General features: G+C 29.4%; 2 protein-coding genes across 4 annotated transcripts in view; one reads left to right on the top strand and one right to left on the bottom strand.

Moving 5' to 3' along the window:
• dlg1 (MAGUK family member discs large 1) overlaps window positions 1–25,048 on the bottom strand; it is a 58,588-nt gene that overhangs the window by 28,182 nt on the left and 5,358 nt on the right. For 2 of the 3 annotated variants that reach the window (XM_088201097.1, XM_088201098.1), the window contains exons 2-4: window positions 18,518–18,649; window positions 2,642–2,766; window positions 1,429–1,509 (exon numbers count right to left, since the gene is read on the bottom strand). In XM_088201097.1, the coding sequence (XP_088057223.1) occupies window positions 1,429–1,509; window positions 2,642–2,766; window positions 18,518–18,649 (338 nt within the window). The remainder of the gene's footprint in view (window positions 1–1,428; window positions 1,510–2,641; window positions 2,767–18,517; window positions 18,650–25,048) is intronic. The other variant, XM_088201099.1, reaches the window with a different exon arrangement.
• LOC148227403 (4-vinylanisole receptor-like) lies at window positions 9,192–16,159 on the top strand. Its single transcript, XM_088201844.1, has 9 exons — window positions 9,192–9,374; window positions 9,446–9,575; window positions 9,989–10,193; window positions 10,263–10,429; window positions 11,916–11,976; window positions 12,273–12,372; window positions 12,458–12,559; window positions 14,676–14,831; window positions 16,103–16,159. The coding sequence occupies exons 1-9, from the start codon at window positions 9,192–9,194 to the stop codon at window positions 16,157–16,159; spliced, it is 1,161 nt and encodes a 386-aa protein (XP_088057970.1).

The following is a 25,048-nucleotide window of genomic DNA, read 5'->3' as shown; positions in this document are numbered from 1 at the left end:
ACGAATTTTGTAAACATAGTTATTACTAACTTCAATCTTGCAGTTTTAATATAAATCGTGGTATTAGAAACTAGCATAACATATACTAATGATATATTGTGTTATAACCGATATGTGACGCATTGGTTAACACATTTAGTGTTACTATGCTAGACTTATAATAAAAAATAGTATCGATTGTAAATATACGGTTGTAATAAGATATGCGTTATCCTAATGTAGACATAACTAATCGTTAAACCATTTTTATGATTCAAATTTAACAAAAATAAATATCTCATGTCGACCAACGGAGGGTTGAGCTGAAACTTCTTTCGGCAAAACACTTTTAGCGTATTCAACTACACATCTACGTATCTATCACCATAAAGTTGCAAAGAAAAGCTTCGATACCATTCAATGAAATGTGCTAAAACGGCAACTGGGTTATCAGCTTCTATAGAATCTGAATAAATGATGCATACGAATAGCCCAACATCCATGTACGTTTTTCATGTCGTATGACGTATGATACACACATCATATCGAATAACATGGGATGTTTCGTCGCAAATGTAACAAATTGGATACGTATATTTTTACAAAAACGCCCAATTTGCTTTTTAATAAACATCATATTTCGAAAATAGGCAGGTAAGTTACGATTCCGAAAATAAAATACGGCACTCGGATCTCGCGTGAATCAATGAATCCGAAAATAGACTGGAAAACGACTGGTGTCTCGCTTATTTCTAAGGTAATATAATTTTTATACGTATATATTTAATATTAAATAAATAAAGTCAATCGAGAAATAAATTCCACGTTGATTGATTTCATGATATTAATTAAATTTTAGACATGAAAAAGATTTATTAGCAAATAAATGGTAAGGTATTTTCGTCCTCGATTAACAAATTGATTCGTTTTTGTCATAAAAATATTGATATAAAATAAACGATAGCGTATAAATTTTCCGAACGTTTGTTTCCCTAAAACGTTTTCCACGTTCTACGCGTTTTATTATCATTAGTGAAAAGAAAACGTTAATAAATAAAATAAACTGTATTATTTCATGCAGTCGTAAATGTCAATTGGGATGCTATAACTAAACATACATATTTATAATTAAATTTCAGAAAAGCCAAGCAGATACATTATTTTAGCAATATAAAACTACAGGCGTGTTGCCATCTAGCGCAACACAGCAAAAGCTTTGATAGTAGATTATGCAATATAATTAAATAATAATACAACTTAAATTAAAACATATTTTTATAATATTAAAATTACAATAAAATTATAATTGTTTAAATATTTTGGTAATATTAATTTTATATTAGCTCATATATTATAAGCATGGCGTTTTGACTAGCATCTATAGCTATACCTACACCTACCTTTAATTGGATGTGACATTATAAATAAACATAAATTAATACGACTAACTTGCTGATCATATTCAGACGTGTCACAGCGGATGTCCTTAAAGTTGTCAACGATACTTTCGTCAAAAAACTCCGGAAAAGCCTGCGAACAAATAACGGTGCCAATGCACGAAGGCGACTTTCGCTAAATTTTATATTTATATATTTTTAAAGCTTTTATAAGATCTTTCAACCGAAAGTCGAAAAACGCCTTTGTGCAAAAGTTCCATAACCGAAGCACGCATTACAAAAAAGCGTTAATATAAATAACGAGAAATAAAAACATTGACCACATTGAGATATAATTAAAAGATAACTTATAAAATATATAATATAATACTTAATTTATTTTATGCCATATCTATAAATATGCTAATGCAACCCTAATTCATAAAATTAAATTTAATCAACGAGAATGAGTAATGTATGCTTAAAAAATATAAAAGTATTTGATACTTAAAAATAGTGATACTAATCTATAAGGGAGAGTAAAATATTTCATGCCATTTGAAACGTAGGTAACTATACTAATATTTTATTCTATTCTAAAAAATATATATTTTTTGGTAGATATAATATTTTTGTTAGTATTAAAAGCATTATTGTTATATAAAAAAAAAAACATGTAAAACATGCTATTTTAAGAAAAAAAAATTAATAAGCTTTTAGATATTATGGTTAATTTGTTGAATAAAGTAAATCGTATTTGTATAAAATCACTTTCTAGTATATTTAGACATCAAAAATTAACTCATATGGATGTCAAAACCAGACGCGACTTTACAAATGAATATGTCATAGGAAATGAGGAGACTAATATTTGTCTAATTTTTACATGAGCGTATTAAATTATGTTATCGCTGCTTTTTCCTATAACAAAATACTTTATATGTAGTGAAATATAAACACATATTTCAAATTATCCATTGAAATATTTCTTTCGATGTATGTTTACATTATAAACTTTGTCCAACAAATTGCAATGATATTAGAACTCCAGCCAGTAATCTCACTTATGCAATCATACAATCATAAAAAACGCAGTATAAAACTTCATACACACTTATGGATAAAGGACACAAATTACCTACCATCTAACGACGTCTAATGGATTGAAACTGATGGAATCTTTCATGAAAATGATTATTTATGAGTATGAAAATCTTATTCTCCTAGATACGGATATGCACATGATAGATGATTATAATTACCCACATTACTGTGATCGTACTCACTTCTTGTAAGGCCGCAACTTCTGAGCTGACCTCCCATTTGTTGGCTATCTTGATCGTTTCAGCGGTTTTTTGTGATACCGACTTAGAGTCATCGAGAAGCGTTAGTTCATAAAATTCTTGAATATCTGGAATATGAATAAAAATCGATAAGTATAATAAAACTTGAAAATTAAAACTACGAAAGTATATAGCAATAGTATAAATTAAGTTATTGATATTAGGTTGTTACTTATCAAGTGATTGGAACAAGACTTTCATAGTAAGTAAATATTTCACGAGAGGTGTTATCTCCTTTGTTTGTATTCTTATTTTACTTATTACTTTACACATCTCAAAATATCGTAATTATTATAAACAATAGCAATGTCAATACGTATTCTTGAGATACATATATTTGTAATCAAAACATGGCCGTGTAGCTTGCTAACCGAATATTATTTTATATTTTTAGTAATTTTACGCTTGGCCAACTTAAATATTATCTAAACTTTTCTACCTTGAATTCAACCTCAATGGTTTGGGCTAATACTTAAATCAATGAACCGTTTAGATCAGCGGTCGACGGAAATAGCTTCATCTCATTCATGAGGAAGCCGAAGAACGGAAAATTTCGAAAAAATTAAATCTCGTTTATTATTTAAAGCAATTAATAAAAAATTCATGCGGATTTTCCTACGTTTTCCTAAATTAATGAATAAAATAATAATGTAATGAATAAGTAAAATTGTGCGTATAATGTTAACCAGATGAAAGGTTCTGTTATATTATATATAACAGATAACGATGATGAGAAGTACTTTTATAATGAATTTGTGAATAACGCACGTATTCCGTTTGACCTAAATAAAATGTAAAATTCATGTTGTATTCCAAAGTGTTTTGATAATTGCTAGTTCAATAAAACAACAACTCAATTAAACATTAAACTATTAACGGCTTGTCGCGTGCTGAAAATTACTACGTAGAAATAAAAATACTTGTCTATGTGGTGTTTATTACAACGAAGCAAAATATATGTTTACATGATCGTAAAATATAGTACTTTAACTTTCATAGAATTTCATATACATATGTATGTAGGTACGTACAGCAATATTTATATGGAGTTTAGCAAAACTTTATTTGGGCCTATAATGGAATATACATTGTATTTAGATCTAGTATAAAAAATACATTTGATATTATCGCATTTTGACCAAGAAATGAGCAATATTGCCTCTTTGACATACATATAATCCAATTTCTTCTCACATGTGTATTACACATTATTCATATCTACAAACACATGTGATTTAATTAAAAGCCAAATATGTCGACATCGTATTCACTAGTATACATAATACTCTCAGCAAAAGAGAGCTTCGATTTTTTTCTGAATATTTTTTTCATGTTGTTTTAGTTAGGAAGCTGATGTCCTATGTAGGCGCAGGGCATTTCTGGCTCCCGGTTCGAGTGCTGCTCGATACGTACTTAAAACTCACCGGCTCCCACCCGGCCTTGTCCCATTTTCCATAAATACCCACCATGTGACGACATGTGACGTAGAGATATCCGCCCTTCCTCCCGACTTTTTGTTTCAGTTATCGCACAAAAACATACACGGCATGTAACGTCGGCCATTGAATGGGAGCATGTTGAGTGTACGGGTTAGGTACAGAATAAACAGTTTTAAAATAGCAAAATACGATGAATACACAATTTCTTATTATACCTAAAATGTAGGGTAAACATCCCCATGTTAGCTATGGACAAATTATAGGAGAAGTGTGAGTCGCTTCTCGACTCTATAAATTGTTATATCCGCATTTATTTATGTAAAAAAACAAAATGCCAATGAAAAGTTAGTACAGTGAGTATTATAATACTTGAAATTCGAGTTTTCTTAACAAAGATGCTCTCGAAAATCTGTATATATATAAATATATGTAGATATATATTTTCATATACAAAAATGCAACCAGTAAACTCTAGAAATGCTTAACAAAAAAAGGGTGTTTCCACTCATCAAGTAAAGGTTGGTTTAAGAACTTAATAAAACTCATTTTGTCAGGCTTCTTTATAATCGCAAAGACTAAAAACGCTCACACAATCGACGAAACACTGATCAAACAGTATGCCCTTGAAATGTTCAAAGTTATTCTCGTGCGACAACAGAGGAAACAATATCCTGAAATACCTCTGTCAAATGACGTCATAAATTCGTATAGTGGTAATTAGGAATGTGTCGGTAGATGTTTCAGATTTAGATCAACAAATGAAGTAATAAAGGGCTACTCTTTGGATGTTAATTTAAATATACTCAATACAGTCAACTCTTGCAGTCCAACTAATAGACAAATTCGTATCTTAAAAAATATACTTGATTAAAGTCAAAATCAAGATTTATAGGCTATATTCTAGATAAAAACGTGCTTTTTTGCTTTTTTGTTTATTTTGTTTTTGTTGAATACATATAAGATATTCTCTATGAGCTAAAGTAGCTTATTATTAGATAATTTTCAGTACGAAATATGTACGATCGAGCTCGATTTTATTTATTCATTCGCGATCATAATTATATCACTAATTCTGATCTCCCAGATACAATAGAAATTGAAAAAAACTAAGGTCCATATAGATTGGAGTCCAAGTCTTTCAGGTATATAGTCAGCGACTTACACCACTCATCTTTTTAAAGGTTCAATAAAGGCATGGGCTCCAAAAGTGGTGCCAACACACTATTTTATACACTGGCATTAAAAAAAGACCACAAAATAAGATATTTTAAAGGGCGTTAGGAATACTATTCTGGATAAAAAAATCTGCAATGAAAGAAGTTGGAGTGTATTATCAATATCACTAATATTAAAAAACGTAAAAAAAAGTGGTTTAAAACCATTAGTTATATAACACATACATTGCATGATTCGTCAGCAAATGCTTTGATGTGATAATTGTTAGTCTATCGTATTCACTGTTAGCTTTTAAGACACACTAGCTCAATCATCGTCAATTTTGAGAGTTTATTGATGAAATTAGAGAAATTTTCCATATGCTAATGCATGCGCTAGCTTTATTAAAAAAATATTTATCGCGATTTTTTCAAATCCAGGCAAAAATCAAAATTTGGATGAATGAAAAGAATCATACTCTTGTTGAGTTATAAACTAGTAAGTTGTTATGGAATCATTTTATGTAGATTTTACTAAACATATGAATGACCTTATTCACGGTTGCAAGGAGAAGACTAGCATCTGCCAGATTTAAACACTCACATGAAGTCATTCCGACAGAACATAGTTTTGTCGCAACCTAATTTAATAAAAAAATGTATCGCGAATTTTAATACAAGTTAAATATTTATTTTTCAAACAAAGACTCCATTCCTAAATAGTTTTGCAATTTAAGCTTATGGTGCGTTGAGGATCAATTTTGAATCTCATTTTTCAGATCTTGGCGCAATTGTAAATAACATCAAGATTTTTCAGAATCTTTTCAACACTTACATAGAAACACTCACTCCATAACTTTAAATAGAAAATATATATATTCATGTTAGTGGTTTTTTTAAAGATATACTAAAAAAATGTTACTTTCGATGAATGCCGTAAAATTTAAAAGGGAGAATATTTTTTTACATGTATTATTATTAATTATACTATTTATTAGTTCAATGTATATTATAATAGTTCTGGGTTAAATTATCGGTTCAAACGAAACAAACTATAACAGGTGATTCTTTTTTAAATGTACATTTTAAAATAAATAAAAGATGTTCTCGAAAAATTTAATCTATCGTAGAAATTTAGGAAATGTCGTTGAAATATCAGCTGTTTTAGTGCTTCATTTTCAAATTGAAATACATAATTTAAATCTAATTAACTTATTTTGTACCTAGATAAAGGTTCTCGTTCTCTATAAGAGAGTTATTGAGCTTTCGATTCACTACATATATCCCAATTCTTTCTATTAGTACATTACTTTTATTAAGAAAACTTCAAAATTATTATATAACTTACTAAAATAATCTACGCTCGAAAATATTATTATTTTATTCTGGAATCCTAAGGGGCCTAATTAAGGCTCATTAATCTAATGAGAGCCTGGACAACAGATTAGTATTATAGATAGTATAAGTCACTACCTATTATCAATTAAAATTCGAAGATGAAATTCCCACGTATTTTAATTTATATTTTGAGAGATCGGAATAAATTATTACTCCAGTAGATTTCCTAATTTCTCCTAACTTCAAGGATAAATATTAAGATGGTTAATTAAAATTGAGCTAAATCATATGTATTATATTATGTATACTTATATGCAACGAATAAGCGTAGGGACTTTTAATCGCACTGTGCAGTACTATTTAAAAATGATGACTATGATCTACATACCACGCATCGTTACCAATCGTTATAATTTTATTAAACTACTTATAGATATATGATATGCATTAAAAATATGTATATTACAACAAATTAATTTATTGAATAACTACAAATAGTCGAAAAAGAGTTAATCTAACAATCCATGCTATAAAATAACTTATAATAAAACATCAATGCAAATAAATTATTATATTTATATAAAATAAGCGCTTTGATAAAGTTTTCAAACTGGCTTTATACTACAATATCAAAATCAATGGTAAGCTATTTTGTCCCTATTTTGAAAGCATGCATACTTCCTAATTCACTTACAAACATGTTTATCTACGCTTACATCGTTCGATTTTCTAGTTTTAATAAAACTACTTTTAAAAGTGACTTTACTTTTTATTTATCATTTTTAGATCGCTAAACTTTGAGAAAACGTAAAATATCCAACCTGGCAAAGCGCCAAATTTGGCGAGCTACGCTTTTGATATATTCGATCTTAAAGCCCTATCTCTGCAAATATTCCTCGCTTATCGTTCTCATTGTGTACGACCCGCGAACTCATGTAATAAATGGTGTAATGTGTGTTATGAATATCTTTACTTTTCTCAAACTTGTAAAGAACCTTGATTTATAAGCCGACATAGAGGGCAATCAGAACTATATATCTCAAAAACACAATCAATTATATTCATTGTGTTCATAAAAATGTAATGAGTACATGGTCTACTTAGCTGAAGCACCTCCAACAGAATAATAATATAACGTACATTTCCCTAAGTTAATTAATTATTAAAAAAATAATACTTTTTTAATGCAATGCACTACGCGAATCCGGTTTCACTAAGAGGAGGTTCGTTAATCTCCTCCCATTTTCCCGATCATACACATATAAGCCAATAGTGTTTAAGAACCTACGCCATAAACATTACAAAACATAAATTAGTCATAATATATTATTAATTAAACTGAGTTTCGTTTTTTTAAATATACAACCAGCAAGTTAATAATATTGTACTATTTTATGGGATCCAAATATTTCATTTATAAGGAAGAATTCGTTAAACTGTTTCATGAATCGTTGTAAGAAAATAGCTGTTTATAATGAGATATGGCATTTTTAATTTAAGAAATTCTTCAAATAAGTCTATCAACGATTGAATAGAAGACATCATTACATAGTCAGAATTATTTTTCTTAAGTTTTCTCTAAAATCTATTCACTTAAAATGAAAATACTATATTGCGCACAGCTATATAATTGTTTAAATATTAGTTTTAAGCATTTGCTACAAAAATTTTATTAAAAAAAATCAGAACGAATCAAAAATAATATACAAAGCCAAAAAATAAGCGTCCAGTATTCGCACATTCACTAGCTGCGGTACCTCACGACAGTGAGAAGCCATTAGCTAGTTTGGTATTTTATTTTATAGGTTTCACCAACGCGTCATAATGACCAATATATAAACAATAATAAACATTATTTTTTAATGATTGAAAAAATAATTACGGTGCAAACCTAAAATAGATGAGCACCATCCCATATAATTTTTACAGCTCCTCACAGCTATCGCTGAAAACATCATTGTGTTTGGCAAGCTTATTGAGAAGCTGAATAGCTTATGTAAGAGGACGCGTTCTCAAGTGCTGACGTCCTGACCGCAACAGGCAAGAATAAAGGACGTGGTCCGGACTCCCTAGGGCAGCTTAAAATCACCGAGCATTGACAGTTTGTGAACATCGCATTTTAGGAACTTTAAAAATAGTATAATTGCAATTTCATCATTTTTGTAGAATAAGTTTTAAGTTAAGTTTTCAATTTTATCACTTTATTTTAATATATTTATAACGATTTATCTTATAAAATAATTAACTAATAATACAATATTTCAGGGGTTATAAAAATATAATGGTTATTATATAGATCCATATCAATTACACCATCGTTACCATTCCGACAAGTGAATAAAATTCCATGTAAATATTTAACCCCAACTTTAACAAAATTGTAGGGTAACTGCCATCGAGTTGTCAAATTCGTTAAGTATTGATGCTGTTTCAATACGAAACATACGTCAATCTAAAGTAATTAGCAAACTCAAACACAGCATACTATGTAGGACGTTTATATAATAGATGCTACAATTATAAAATACGCCAGTTACTATATTTCCTTCAATAGTGAAAGTCATGAAATCCATATCCGGAAGATCTCTTAATCTCAACCTGGGAGTTTTGACTATATTCGGATGGTGGCCGCCAGACTCTTGCAGAAATAATTGGACCATTTATCTGTATCATTGTTATTCTTTTTTTGCTATAAGTTTTTTCTACCTGCTCTATATGACTACCGAATTCATCAACATGATTAAGGTGAGATAAACTTTACTGAATTACTCTTTGATTTATGACAATTAACTGTGAAAGTGTTTCATAAATCAAAGGTATGGGGCGATATAGAAAAAACTGTCGAGTCGTCTTTTCTATTACTCACGCACTTGGCACAAATCCTGAAATTAATCACCATGATAGCATGGAGTGGAAATTTGAAGGCTATGCTGGATAAGTTTGAAGGTTTTTAATATTCAATAATAATATTTCTAAAAAGTTAAGTATACTTTTAATTCAAGTACCTTTTTAGATTTAATCTGCGTATATCCTACATACATTGCATGGCTTCGGTAACCGATTTACGTCAAATAAAAAATCATAATAAATGTCTTTTTTTTATTAAACTAAATGTATAAATCAACTTCGTCTGAAGTCAACTTAGAACACCTAATATCCGTGAACAAGACTGCTTATAATTCAGTGACACAAATAATTTAATATTTTACCACTACTCGCTCGCTTATAAAGAGGCAATTATAATAAGTACATTTTTAAACATACCCTTTTTTAATATACATACATATTTTAAACAAAGAAGAGATAGAAAAAATATAATTATGCAAGACGTTTTCAATATTCAATAATCAATTCCACAGATCCTGTATTCAACCAAATTACTCCAGAACACACCAACATTCAAAAACGCAGTGCTTTTATAGTCATGAGAGATACGAGGGTCTTTCTCTCTCTAGCAGCATCTACAGTTTTTCTCTGGGCGCTTTTCCCGGCATTGGAGACAGACAAAGAATGGCATCTACCTCTAAAAGCTTGGTATCCGTTCAGCACAAAAACTCCTCTTATGTGAGCTCCTATAATCGTTCTTCATTTTTAGTATTATTTATGAACCATAAACATATTTATATTCCACAGATTTTCCATAATTTACTGCTACCAAATCGTAGCCGTGTTTATAGATGCTTTCACCAACATATGCATTGACACTTTAGCTTCCGGTGTGATGGTATTGACAGGAGGACAGCTCGATATACTGAATTATAATTTGGCGTCTCTTGAAAACTTCTCAAATACGGTCGAATGTAACTTTACTATTAATCATCATCATTCGTAGTTTGTTTTTTCTCATGTTATATAACACTCATTTTGAGGCGACATTTTTCTGTGAGTTTTTCTTGGGTCTGCTCCGAGTTTTATGAGTGACTCTGGAGAATAACCCGCGGCCGACAACTGACATATAAATTATATAGTAGAAGCTTTCGTACCCAGCTTTCGCGTTTTGTTCCGAGTTATATGGTTTCCTTGATCATGAACAATGTTTTTTGTTGAATTATTTTCATCTGCCAGTACATAAACGTGTTTTGGATGCTTCGCTCGTAACATTGCGATAGACATACATAAAATTGCTCGCTAGAGAAGCATATGCATACAATGAGAAATATTTTATTAATTTATTGTAAATCTTATATTGCAACAAGACAACAAGTTAAACACAATTAACAACTACTAAGTAAGTAGCGAGACACCAGACTGAAATCAAAATATGTAAATCAGTGACATATTTTTTAATTATAATATATTATAAACTCTAGATTTCGGATGTTGTAACTAGATTTGATTGAAACCCCTTTGAAATTTGATTGAAACCCCATGTGATTGAAACCCCCACAACGCGACACGATTGACCAATGGACCTAGGTTTGAATTCCATATGAGCTCTAGTTTGTGTTTTTAATTTTATATCTTCACAGATCATTACAGATTGTGTTTTCCTAATCATAGTGGCATATATTAATTGTAAACTGTAATATAGTTTATGATTAATAAAACATAGATATCTCTAATTTACAGACTTTGGTTTAATTCTGCTGTCTCATTACTAACTAGCTGTTTATTATGTTTACCCAGCTGTAACGCATTGGGCTTATGCCTGGTATGTTGCAACAGAAGATTTACATTAAATAGTACCTAACTAATTTTTTATACATTTAATTTCACAATTATAATATTCTTAGAATATCAATTTTATCTCAAAATCGTGCGATAAAGCCCACCTAGAGTGTAAAATTGTGATGTTTTACTTATAAACTGAATCTGAGAAAGTGTAAAGCGTAAAATTAAATTATTTTTTACATGAAAAAAATATAAAAATCAATTTATTGATAATTTGTACTAATTTAAGATTCGTAAAAAGATGACATTTATGTGATATTAGTATTTACTGGCATTAAAACAATAATCATACACAAACTCATATTATATTCAAATGTATTCAAGTGCTTCAATATTCCGCTTTTTTTAAAGAGTTATGGATAATATTAATATATGTTTAATTTATACTAATGACTTATTCGAACTTTAGCACACCTCTACATTACCTCTAAAAAAGTTTCCTATATATGTTTTACCTCTCTTTTCCACAAACCGAAAAAAGTTCGGGAGCCAATTGTATTTATGTCACTTAAAATAGCACATTCCTATAGATTTATCTATTTAATTATATTAACCTATATATAATATATGTATGTATAATTAATACGTATTAATATAAAAATATATATGTCGTAGCACGCAAAGAACTATGCGATAATCTGAAGGCAAACGTGAGACACCATCAAGACATCATAAGGTTAGTATTATTTATAAATTTAACGTTATTTTTAGACGATCGCGTAAATTACGCAAATGTTTTAAATAAACTATTTTATAACGCCCTACACTCTGAACTGCGATCAAAAATAAAAGCGTGTCGCAATTTGGTGAATATATACGTTTATTTTTTCAATCAAAATGTCAAAGCTGCACAATGCCAATTTTAATTATTGTTATGGCTAAATTTATAATCAAGGCAATATGTATACGTTTCTTTCATCACGTCTACTTCGTGTTGATCTTATTTATTTTTAAAATATATTTTTTAAACAGGATCGTTGCAGAGCAAACGTCGTTATTTCAAACCATATACGTGGGTCAGTTTTTGGTCGGCGTGATAGTGATTTGCATCACCGCGTTCCAATTGACGTTGGTACGTACATTTTTGTATATTTGAGGCCAAATTTTGACCTTGACAATCAAGATGATATTATTTAATTATTTTTTAAACTCCGCAGGTGCCAATATCGATACAGTTCATATCGATGATACTTTACATGTCTTGCATGCTGTTGGAAATATTCTTATACTGTTATCACGGAAACGAGATAATCGTGAAAGTAAGCACGGGAGAAAATTATTATTATTCTCGATACGCGGTTTCTGGTCGAGGTCCCTGACATTTGTCCCGGTCGAGGGTCTATTTTGGACGGCTTGTTTCTGAACAGCTTCGACGTTCAACGCGGATGTTATTTATTTAGCAAAATCACAAACGGCGCCGGTGCTAATTTATTGGCTAGTTTAATAATTAAATATGCCCCTCTCCAATAAAACTTCTCTAAGCTAGAACATGCCCTGTTTATTGTGATAATAGAATAAACAACATGAAAGTTCATAATGGGAAGAGTAATAATAAAATCATGAAATATGATGTATGCCCTAGGCCTTAATTAGAACGTGTAAATAATAGACAAAATAAAAAACAACTAAATTATTATTTGAAATAATATTTTTAAATAAAAAAAATCATCGAACTTCACACTACTGTTTCTGTTAGGGTCCACATGATGTGATATAAATAATTTACCAGACTTCATTTATAGAAAAGTTGTGCTTACAGCAAAGTGTATCACCAAGTTGCTTTTGTTACAGATGTGAAAATTTAATTTATTGAATTTAAAGCATGAATAAGCTACTTCCTACTTAATAAAATGTCCATTTGTTGTCATTAGTGTTTATTCTCAAAAAGTTCTCGAGAAAAATTATAAGGCAAAAATTCTTATTTCTTGAGAAATTTGCTAATTTATCTAAAATTTAAATAGTCCTTTCTGCTTTAATGTTAAATTTGTACGAATATTTTAAATTGTTAAATTAAATTATTTTATATCACTACATAAGAAAGGGTGGGTCCGTGTCAGGTACTTGAAAATATGCATTCTTTTTTGGAAGCTTTTAGAAGTCATAAATATTTGAATGGCAACAAATTGCTTACGGTTTTTTAACCACTTTTATCGGCTTTATCGGAGAACTACATTATCAATCAGATAAGAAGAAACCGCTCCGCTTAGAAATCGGCAGATTGCAAAAATGTATAGGGGGTTTCTACAGAGTTACGACATAAAACTTAATTATCAGCGAACCGAACGAAGTTTTTTTATCTTTATCTTGTTCAAAATATGAAAAATGCTAAGTAGCAACAGCTGTTATTTCCATTTTTTTTTTCAACTATTCGGATATAAAAAACTCGACTCTATAATCAATCGACATAGATCAATCCGTTCTTGTCTTATTATTCGCTTCGATTATAACAAATCATCAGTCTTTTAACTACTTAAACGCCAGCGACTCACCAAAAATTAAAAACATCAAGACATCAAGTCATCTAAAGATAACAAAAATTGTCTTTATACGCAATCAGAACATGTTTTAGTTGGGTTATGAAATTGATTTAATACATTGAGGTCGATAATGACTATATCAAAGGATATTTTAAGTCAATCTCACAATTCAATACAAAAAAATATGTTTGCACTGATCATCCTGACATTCTGAATATCATTAGTATGATATAAAAATATATATGATAGAAGTCTAGGAACGAGTTTCTTGATTCCAACAAGTCTCGCACCTGTTTATGAATGTCTAATATGTTAATAAATGTTTGATAACAGTTTTAGATACTTATCAATCGTTAAATATCTATCAAACAAAATTATTTTTATTAGAGTTCATCAGTTACAACGGATGGTTTTTCACTTCATATTTAACATTTTTTTCTGTTTAAAAATCACAACACCAATCTTACACAAATTGCGTATCTATAACGACAATTGTTGGAATTTTCTTGGCCATCTTAAACACGCACTGTAAACACACCGTTACTGCAATAGATTCCTAGTGAAAGTAAAAATATCACTTTTATTTTTACTAGCCTTGTAACGTTACAATTAAAAGAATAATATTTCCTACAACATAAGGGTTTAATACTGTATAAACTGTGCGGTGCCACTCCCTATCAATATAGTAATTGAAATCACAACTCTGTATCAGCTTATAGCAAATAGCTCTAAGAGAAAAGTTTGAATTGAACTATATACTTATGTTTATACACAAGTATATTAAAATACAATACTTTAATAATATAAAAACAGTGATTAAAATCTGAATATTAAATTGAAATGTATTATATCTTTATAAATAAATAATAAAAAATACTAATATTTTAAATATTTTCAGAGCACACAACTCACAACATCAGTCAGCGAATGCGATTGGTACAACCAAGACAGAGAATTCACGCAGTTGTTGATATTTTTAATGGAGAGGGCGAAAAATCCCCTGAATGTGACAGCTGGAAAATTGTTTACCCTGTCGCTGTCAACGTTCATGGCGGTAATTCGAAATTATTTCATATTTTAGAATATAATACACTTATGACGTAAGGAATTATTCGCGAACACGTCGCGGTTGTCTGTCAACAGTTTCGGGGTCATAATTTAGCAATTAAAATTGTTTGTAAGCATATTGTAGTATAATGTATTATAACGCATAATCAAAATATCATATTGTATTATCTAATTTTTGGCTGTTTGTTACTGGCAAGTCGCAGAGTCGCAGACAATGGTTCATTATAATCTACTGACATTATCTTCCCATGAGCGCTCAGAGTCGATATACGCCAAGAACGCATAATAAAATATAATTATTCATATATATATATAGGATGTACTCATCGAATTTAGAGTGGTGTAAAATACCAGTAGATCTAAAAGTTGCGGTACCACAAGAAAACAATTTTATTTTGTTAGTTCTTATCTTTGCCATTACTTTAAAAATGTTAATATTACATTAGCTGGGTCAGTGATATTTTAAAATAATTATAAATTTTGATTTACGGCAAGAATATTCTTAAGCGCCTATATTTACAATTAGTTTTCCGAATCCTGCAATAGCACTTCCATAATATATAAATCAAACTAGTATAAAAAAGGATTTTTATTTCAAAATCAGTTTTGGGTTTTAGTCAAGGGAAATTAAATGAAATTATGACGTCAAAGTAAAAAATGGTTCTATAAAATCTACAATTAAAACAACAATAAAAGTCTCTCGTTATATTAAAAAAATATGGTAGTTAAATACTACATTGCATAAAAACCACTCGCGTCTAATGCAGTAATTGGAAGATCGTCTTAAACGATCGTCTTTTACGGGAAAAAAAACATCTACCAAAAACACATCTACAAATCTACAAGATTTTATGGATATAATATAAGCTTCTTACATAATATATAAGAAGCGCTTTGAATTAAAAATATACAATACTATAAAGCTTTTTATGATATTCAATTATTATCATGCTTAAACCAAATACTTTTGGGTATACTCATACGTTAAAAAATGTACAACTTATGTCGGTTGTCTCAAAATGAATTACTAGTTAGATGATTTCTTCACTCTCATCTCTAAAATATAAAATACTAAGGACGCGCAATACATCAATAAATTATTACTTGACCTCATTTAAATGAAATAAGTAATGCTTTTGAGACATCCTATACTATGAAAATCGATTTGAATCTGTTAATCTAATTATATAGCAAAGAACGCGATTTAACAGTTAAATGGATTCAAATTATCGCAGTACGTGTGTGTATTATTTGCAGATTTTGCGGTCTTCTTATTCCTATTTCGCCGTACTACAACATATGCACAACAAATAAAATGTAGGCCTAGACGTGCGCCTATTCATCCATCGTCGCAAGGTTGTTTTACGCGATTGTATTACTATATCGCCTGATAATATTATACATATATAATATATGCACACTATGTTTGTTAATCGACGTTATAAAATGTTTTCTCGTTGCCTTTATGATGCACATTTTATGTTTTGCTCATGTTTTGATATTTATCTTACGGATGCTGCCTGTCGTTGGGAGAAGGCCTATTGTTTTGCGGCGGAAGGTAAAAACTGTCACAAGTTGTATGGTTGTTCGCTAAAGGGAACGCTAATGGAGATTACGTATTATGTATAGTACCCATGAAACACAATATTCAGGTGTATACGAGGGCCATTCAATGAGTAAAATGTCAGACTCCCTTTTCCAAAGTTTATCCCATTTCCTGCTGTTCATTTTAACTTTTGCTTCAAGCATAACATCTAAAGCGTCCTTCTATATTTTCTTATTTATTATCTGAGACCATTTTTGTCCGCGGTATTTAGCCTAATCAATGTACTGTTTTTGTTTGTCAAGCAATCTTTTTAAATATAGAAATGTATTTTTTTAATTAACTTTTCAATAAAAACGCGCCAACATTTACAGTCAAGACCCTCAAAACTTGTAAGAGATAACTCTTAATTATTTATGCAGTGCACTGAATAAAATATGTTTAGAATAATAAATTCGTTATTAACTATTATATTATACTTACAATCAATATATGCCGTAAGATTAAGAAAATCTATAAAAAGCTAATCTCTGATAATCGGTCAGAATTATAATTACAGATATAATAATTATTAATTCCAATCTTCCAGCCACGATAGAAACTTAAAAACACTTAAGATCCATATTAAATTAAAACCTGCCTTTTCAGTCACCAAAAATGTTGTTTCATTTCACCGAATTATAGCACTGGTCTATTATGCTGGCATAAAACAGCAGAAAAGATCATGTGTATATTTAATCATTTATCTAGTATCTACAATCATTTATCTAGTATTTGTAATCAACCTTCCACGCTATTTTTTCAACATTATCAACTGGAAAATAAAATGCTTCGTGGTAATAAATAAAATGGAGATGAAAGAAACGATTAACAAAACTATTACGAACCGGACCTCTAACTAACATACTCCCCCACCATAAAATCACTATATAGAAATTACTTAAAATATTTGCTATGATAAACTAGGCTATGTAGTAAAACATTTTAAATACTACTATTTTTTATGTTTTATCATTATATTTTTAAGTAGTAATTATGTTATAAAGACATTTTATAACTCTGATCTAGGCTATTATTTTATGAGACAATAAAAAGTCAGTGATTCTCAAAGTTTTATTGCTTTGATTTATTTTACTACTTTTTGTATTAGTGTGTTTTAACCATGAATATAAAATATATTTTGTAATGTTCATTTACTACTCTATAATTTATTGGAATTATTTTCTACAAAAATAATTTATATTAAACCAAAATAAAAAATATTATATAAATATAATGTTTTTTATTTAGTATTTTTTAAGTTACACATGTATGTAAATATATAAATATCTGGGGTGCCTCAAAACAGTGAAAGATCGACCACCGTACACGTACGGCGATACCGCTAAAATGGTTAATTGTATTTTAGAGCTACTTTACCAATGTAATAATCTCGAAATATATAACCTAAAAAACTTCATCTTAATGGGAAATCCATTCAAGTTGTACATATTATATGTACTAAATTGCAAATAGCAATTTAAATAAAAAAGCTGCGTTGTTTATTTAGCTATTGAATAACTTGTTTGTTTATTTTATGGTAGCGAAATCCAAAATGGAGCGCTGAAACGTCACTGAAGCACGTATAAAAGCTACCAACTTATTATACAGTCTATTGAATACGATTATAAACCGTAGACATAACGCTTGCAGAAATACAGGAAGAAGACGACGAGACGAAAGCGGAAAACGACGTCCACCATTACCGTACCGACAACCTGATAATATCCATTTTACTACTATCGACGTCGAAGAATATTGAAAATCGTCCATTTTGTGTCGTGCCTGACGAGCAATGTTCACATCCCGTCGATAATTGGATTATACTGTGCAGCGAATGAAAAACACGGTTCACGAGACTTGCCCAGTTTTCCACACAGTCAGAATAATAATAATTAAAATCGCGAAACTTGCCGTTAATGATCGACAGTCAATACCTTAAAATTTAATGGCAATGTATATAGAATAAAATTTGGTTATAGATACGCGAACGGTTCGCTTATGAAATTTAATCTCGTTATCGATTAGTGACACCGAACTTACTCACGATACATGCTATATATATATATATATATATATTGTAATCTTACCAAGAAGAGCTTGGAATAATCTGGACTTGAATATCCGGATAACCCTTTCGATTGCGATGCGAAGCTGTCTGTCTTGAGGCTTTACCAATTTCGAGTGGTAATCTTCCAGCAGCTCCAGGGCCCGATGCGCCTCTGAAATCACAAAAATCGTCACGTAAATATAAGCCGAACGATAAATTTTAATTCGCTTGAAAGAAATGGAAAGACGTAAAAAATGAAAGTCGATAAAGCGGAAAAGTGTATAGGGATATATATTGAAATTGAAATTAATGCTGATGCTGGGAAACCTCACGATTTCTCGAGCTGTATTTTTTGTTATTGCTTTCTTAAAATACGGCTCTCTTAAAATATGATTAAAATCGAGTCAAATGTTCGTATATTAAATGCGAATTTACTGCTATTATTTATTGCTAAATTTATATATATATACATATATAATAATTAAGGCAAAGTTCGCACTTTTATAATATCAAGACTGTATGTAATTTATAATATTTCGAAATCTGCATAAATATTTTCCAGTTAAAATTTAATTTAATCTAGAATCAAAATTAGTTAAATTTACTTACTTTATAGTAAAGTACACATCAAATAATTATTATTTTATCATTTTTAATTTATGTTATTATAATAAGTTTTGGAATGGAGCTAACTTTACGTAACTTGTTTTGTTTTGATAAGAGAAAAATAGAAACAATCAATATAACAACATGTTGTAACCATTAAAATAACCTAACTCTATAAAACACGTGATCAAACACTGGCATCTGTTTATATTTGTACGAACTCGAAATATCTATATTTAAAATATCACTAGACTTTAATAATATAGTCTTGTAGATACTTTATTATTCTATATTCTGCGTATATAATAAATATACATATCTGATTGCTTTTTACGTAATATATTATAACTTTTGTAAAAGAGTAAATAAAAACATATTTGATTTATTCAAATAAAATCAAAGCCTATATTTTTAAATATAGAAATCTTAAGGCTAATTTATACTAAGTATACACTTTTTCTGTCGTTTTTTAAACGATACATCATAACATTAAACATATGTCTAAATTTAATATTTATATATAACTAATTAACCAGTGGTATATGTATGTAAATGTAAACAATAATGAAAATCTGTATATTATATGTAAATTAATAAAATACGTAGTTTAAATTGTACCCTTTTTGTATTTAGTATTTTAAACAAACTCTATATTAACCCCAATTAGCATAGACAAGTAAATTTGGATACAGTAAACCGTCGCAAATTAATATATAAATTAATTGCCAGCAATTTACATAACCCGTCGACGCAGTGGTCAAATTAACAAACCCGCTGGCCAAATGTATGCAACTTATATGCAAAACACTCATCCGATAAACACGATATACCACAAAACGATCACGTACACACAATTTGAACGGTTCTGTTTATTGTATAAAATAAACTGTAACTTTTTCCGTGCTGAAAACCAACAAATAATAAACAAGAATTCAAATTCAAAACGTGCTCTAATTATGTAAGTAAGATACACAATAAAACCGGGGAACAATACGTCATATTAATTAATTTATGTTAAAACATGAAGGCCTTTGGAAAGCAGCCATTTGATCGAGAAGAGAAAGTTACAGAATTGTCTAACAATGTTCAATAATTTTTGAGAACGCGACTCCAACAAATATGAATTTTTGTGGTTTATGATGGTTTAATAGTATATTTTATATTTCAAAAATACTATGCTATAATAACTTATACCGTTAATATTTTATGAAAATTAATAATTTGCACAAATATGAAAATATGTGTATAAAATTTAGAAAGTAAAGATACAACGTCCAGAAAATTATAATATATAATATATTTAGCCCTTATTTTCAATAAATCGCCATGGAGTTAAATTAATAAATAATATAAATAAGCAAAATCAATAACAGACATTTTTTATAAAGTTCTTTGATTTGTTTGCAATGAATTGCAGTAACAATTAAAATTAAATATTGCAACAAATTGCTTCAAAAGAATTTAAAATTCGCTTCCAATTTTAACTAACTTTGTACATTATGTCACCGTGCATCTGGGGCAAATGTTAATTAATAACGTATATATTTTTTTTAAATATTGAGCTGCAGGATCATTAAATCAATCAAATCTTTATAAACTGTTCCGTAACATATATACATCTGTTGATTTGTTAATAATAAACACAAAATTTGTTTCTCCTTACTAATACATATTTACGCATGAGATACTTAAATGGATAAGTACTTTATTTTCAATTGTGCTTATCATTATTCCAAGAAACTGTTTTTCACTTAATCGTAAAATTACATAAAAACTAAAAATAAAGCAATTACTTAATAGTCGGCTAACTCGAAAGGATTCCACGGAACGAATCTCTTGAGATCATTTCTCGAGACCGCGTTAAAATCGCGATGCTTAATGGTCGCTAATAATAGACCATTTATACAAACACCTGCCGTAAACATTTTTCCTAGCGAAATCTATTATTGTGCGTTATTGTCCGGATTGCCAAATGAGTATCGCAATTCAATTGACGCGATGGCCGCGACGAAGGAAAAACATTCACATGGCCATTAATCGAGTCCGATCGATCTACACTGTGTTTTATAAAATGTTATAAAATATTAATTAATTTTAAAAAATACTATGAACACGAGTTAAGCAATAAACACATCTAGTTAAGAAAGGAACGTATAACCGTTATTCTTGATTTGTTTCATAAAAAAAATTACCTAACTTTAGAATAAGGCTTTTCATGCCTTGTACTAAAAATATATAAATTCTCCGCGTATTTATCTTTTTTTTCTTGAAGAAATATTACTATAACATCTAAGTTTTTAATTTTATAAAAAAAAATATACAGCGTATTTATGTTGTGACACAACAAATCCTCATGCCAGAATATTTTGAAGAGTGTGTCCAAAACCATATGAAATGGACATGAACAGATTATCTCATATCTCATATAAAAACACGAGCTATCTACATAGCTTTACAGTACTTTCATTCACTTGAAGTTCAAAGGGTAATCACCTTCTTGAGGTGATTTAAAACATCGACCCACATATCCCTAATTTTAGAATTTATGACGTCATCTAAGATAGGTATTTCAGAAATTTATTTTCTCTATTAGTTTCCGAAAATATCTTCGACCATTTCAAGAGCACAAGGCTCGATAAATATTTTACCGATTGTGTGAGGCTTTAATACGTATATGTAGACCCCAAGAACTGAGTTTTTAAATGTTTCAAAACCGAATTAATGTGGTTTCGAGCTATCTTATATAATACTTCAGAATTTCCAGTTTGTAGGCATCGTGATAACACGTAGTTGAAAAACAACTCACGTGCTGGAATTAATGATTGTCCTATTTTAATATTATTAATAAATTCATTTAAATTATAATATTTCACCGGCAAAGTTTGAATAGCACTGATCTAGATTCTTGTATATGTAATAGGTAAGGTAGTACATGGCTGGGGCGCTGATTGAAGTGGGTTTTTTAATTGAACGTGCGACCTCATTATGAAAGCATGCCAAACTATTCAAACCCAGCTATGTATTACCTACCCTACATCCTAAGCCACAGTTTCATGTGAGTCTTTTATTTTAGTCTTATGTCATTGTGAGAAAGGCATAGTTGATGTACTTTTTATCAGATTCCCAAAGGATATTTTTCAGTTAATTACATATGCTTTCACACTTAGACTAGACTAAATTAAAGAGATAATCCTTCTTGGGTCGTTATGTTCAGAGAAAATTTAACTACCCTCTTTGAAGCCGCATAAATAATGAAGGCATTGGAATAAATATAAGATAATTTTTAATTATGTACTAAATAACATAAATTAGAAGCAATATCTACCTTCAATTTATTTTTTTACTTGACGGATTTAAATTTTACAAAACGATATTTTTTAACTGTATTTATAAAGTTTATATTAAAAATATTTTTAATGAAACAAAAAATAAAATATCGTTGTAATGTGCCACACGAATATGTAGTAAAATAGCTACTAATTAAGCTAAATGTACTTTTACATACCACACATGTGCATAAATGGTCCAGACAATAAATTTTAGCGGGGTGGGTGACTATATTTTCTTCAAGGTCCTAGAGTGCAACTGAGCAAAATTTTAATAAGACGACAATCAATATAATCAGGAGGATAAATGAGATGCCTATTTTTTGAGCAAGATTTACTATTTAGAAATTTACACAAACATAGTTTCAATTATATATATGTAAATATATTTTATTGGTATTTTTATATATATAATTTTATAGATCTATTTGTAGAGAACTTTTAATGACCAAATGTAACTTAAAAACTAAGCATATATTAAATTGAATAATATATATAGCCAGGTAAATAATTAGATACTATCAACAAAAGCTTTTCTCTAATGATTTTGAAGGTTCGGAAAACTAATCTCCTTTTTTATATTTAAATTTGCAGTAGAAGCTGACAATCGTCGTGGCGATTTTACTCACATGATTTTAATTTTTTTTTCTTAATGTAATTTAATAGTATTTTATTATTTGCTTTAATCTATTTATATAAATTTAACAACTTAAATAAATGGATTTAAAGGAATTCACAGAATCTAAAAAGACGCCAAGCAGAACATAGCACTTTATTGTTCTGTTGCTCAAATTGGTTACCATATTTATACCATATCCATACTCACATATCATATTAAAGGCCAGTGCCGTGAAAAAGTATATGAGCAAAACAAATGGATAAAATATATCTACTTCCATGGGAAGCAATAAATAAGCATAATTAAAACACATAATATTTTTTACAACTTTCGTACCCTCGCTACACCCCTGCACTCGCGGCAGTGTCATTGACGTAGTTGGCAAGCTTTCGCCGCGCAAGCTTCGTCCAAGTGTCACCGCGTGTGATCGAGTATTTATTGTCAACTTGACTCCCTTATCATACAGGTGGAAAAGGGCCAAAACGACGGCGGGGTCGCCCGCTGGCACCGCATTCGTTGCACTTGACCCTTGCGGATTTTAACTGATTTCTGTGACCACGTCTACAAGGAAACGCGAGACACTAGCCAACCTTTTTTGGGTGCGGCTCAATGTGATATGTAATTGTTATTATCGACTATGATACAATAACCGATAAATACACTAGCAAGACTATATTATACAAACTAGTGACGCACCATATGTATGGGGGAAATATTTAGCTAACCCCTTTAGGCACTCATGCGGAACTTACACGAATATCACCGGTCCTTATATTATATGCCACGCAACCCCTATGACAATATTTTCGTACATAATTAGCAATAGAGTACAAAAAAAACAGGTGAAATTGTATGTAAATTATTAATACAAGATTTATATATAAAATTTTAAATGCAATATTATATATACAAATATATTATGCTACAATACGTTTAAACTATTAATTACTTAATGCTAATAGTAAGTTTACAAAACATACCGATATTATATGCTTAACTTAGAAGTCTTGCCAAGATAATAGTATTCTCGTAATAAACTATCAGGTTACGTTAATGACATCATAAGTTTAATAATTCGGTTGATATCCCTAAATTTGTAAAATATTTCTATAATATTATAGCATGATAGGGTTGCCAAGTTTTTTTGCGCTGAGAGGGAATTTCTTAATGCGTTCAAGATTTTTTTAAATCTAGTGACACTTCCTAAAACAAACAAGATCAACATTTTTTGCTAGTTAGAATATCGTACAGCTTTTTGAGATGAAAATCTTACAGAATTAAAAAGCATTTAAAAAATAATGGGTTTGAGCCTGTTTCTATTGATCACACATCAAGCTCAAACGCTTTTAGGACAAACCCTTTAAAAAATATTATAGCTACTTTTAATGAAATATTATATTTCAAAATTAAGAAATCATCTTTTTCTACTACTAAATAGAAAAAAGGTTTCTTGGCAAAAAGCAAACAAAAGTAATTATAAATAAAAGGATAAATATATATAAAATAACATATCTACGCATTTTCTTAACATTTCGATCAGTATTTTCAAAAGAAAACTATATTTGTTATAGATCATGAGAATACAAAGCAATTTTCAAATTTCTTTGTATCTCGAAACTATATTTAAGACAGTTAATAAATTTACCGTTTTATTATTTTTTATTTGCGTAATTCCGCATGAGAAAGTAGGATACATTTAGAAAAATATAATACTCACACTAAAAATATTTATTATTAAATTTTAAAAGAACAAATAAGAAGAATAGTAAAAAGAAAACAAATATAACAATTATATGCATAAAGATATGATATATGTATTATTTAATGACAATTCAATAAAAAAATATTTTTTAATTTCTTTGCGATTATTTTTAATTTCGTTTGGTTATATATGCAATTTATTTTAAAGAATTTGTGCTAAACTTTACAGAAAATGCTTGAGTGGTGTGTTAATCATCGGCAGTTTAGTATTTATAATAGATTTTCTCTTTAGCATTTTTTTGGTTACCATTATTAGTTC

The sequence above is a fragment of the Plectrocnemia conspersa genome, unplaced genomic scaffold (genome assembly GCF_051122295.1).
Source record: "Plectrocnemia conspersa isolate PC_06_02 unplaced genomic scaffold, ASM5112229v1 ptg000013l, whole genome shotgun sequence".
NCBI classification, from domain to species: domain Eukaryota; kingdom Metazoa; phylum Arthropoda; class Insecta; order Trichoptera; family Polycentropodidae; genus Plectrocnemia; species Plectrocnemia conspersa.
Note: the sequence above shows the minus strand (reverse complement) of the source record. Positions and strands in the feature narration are given on the sequence as shown.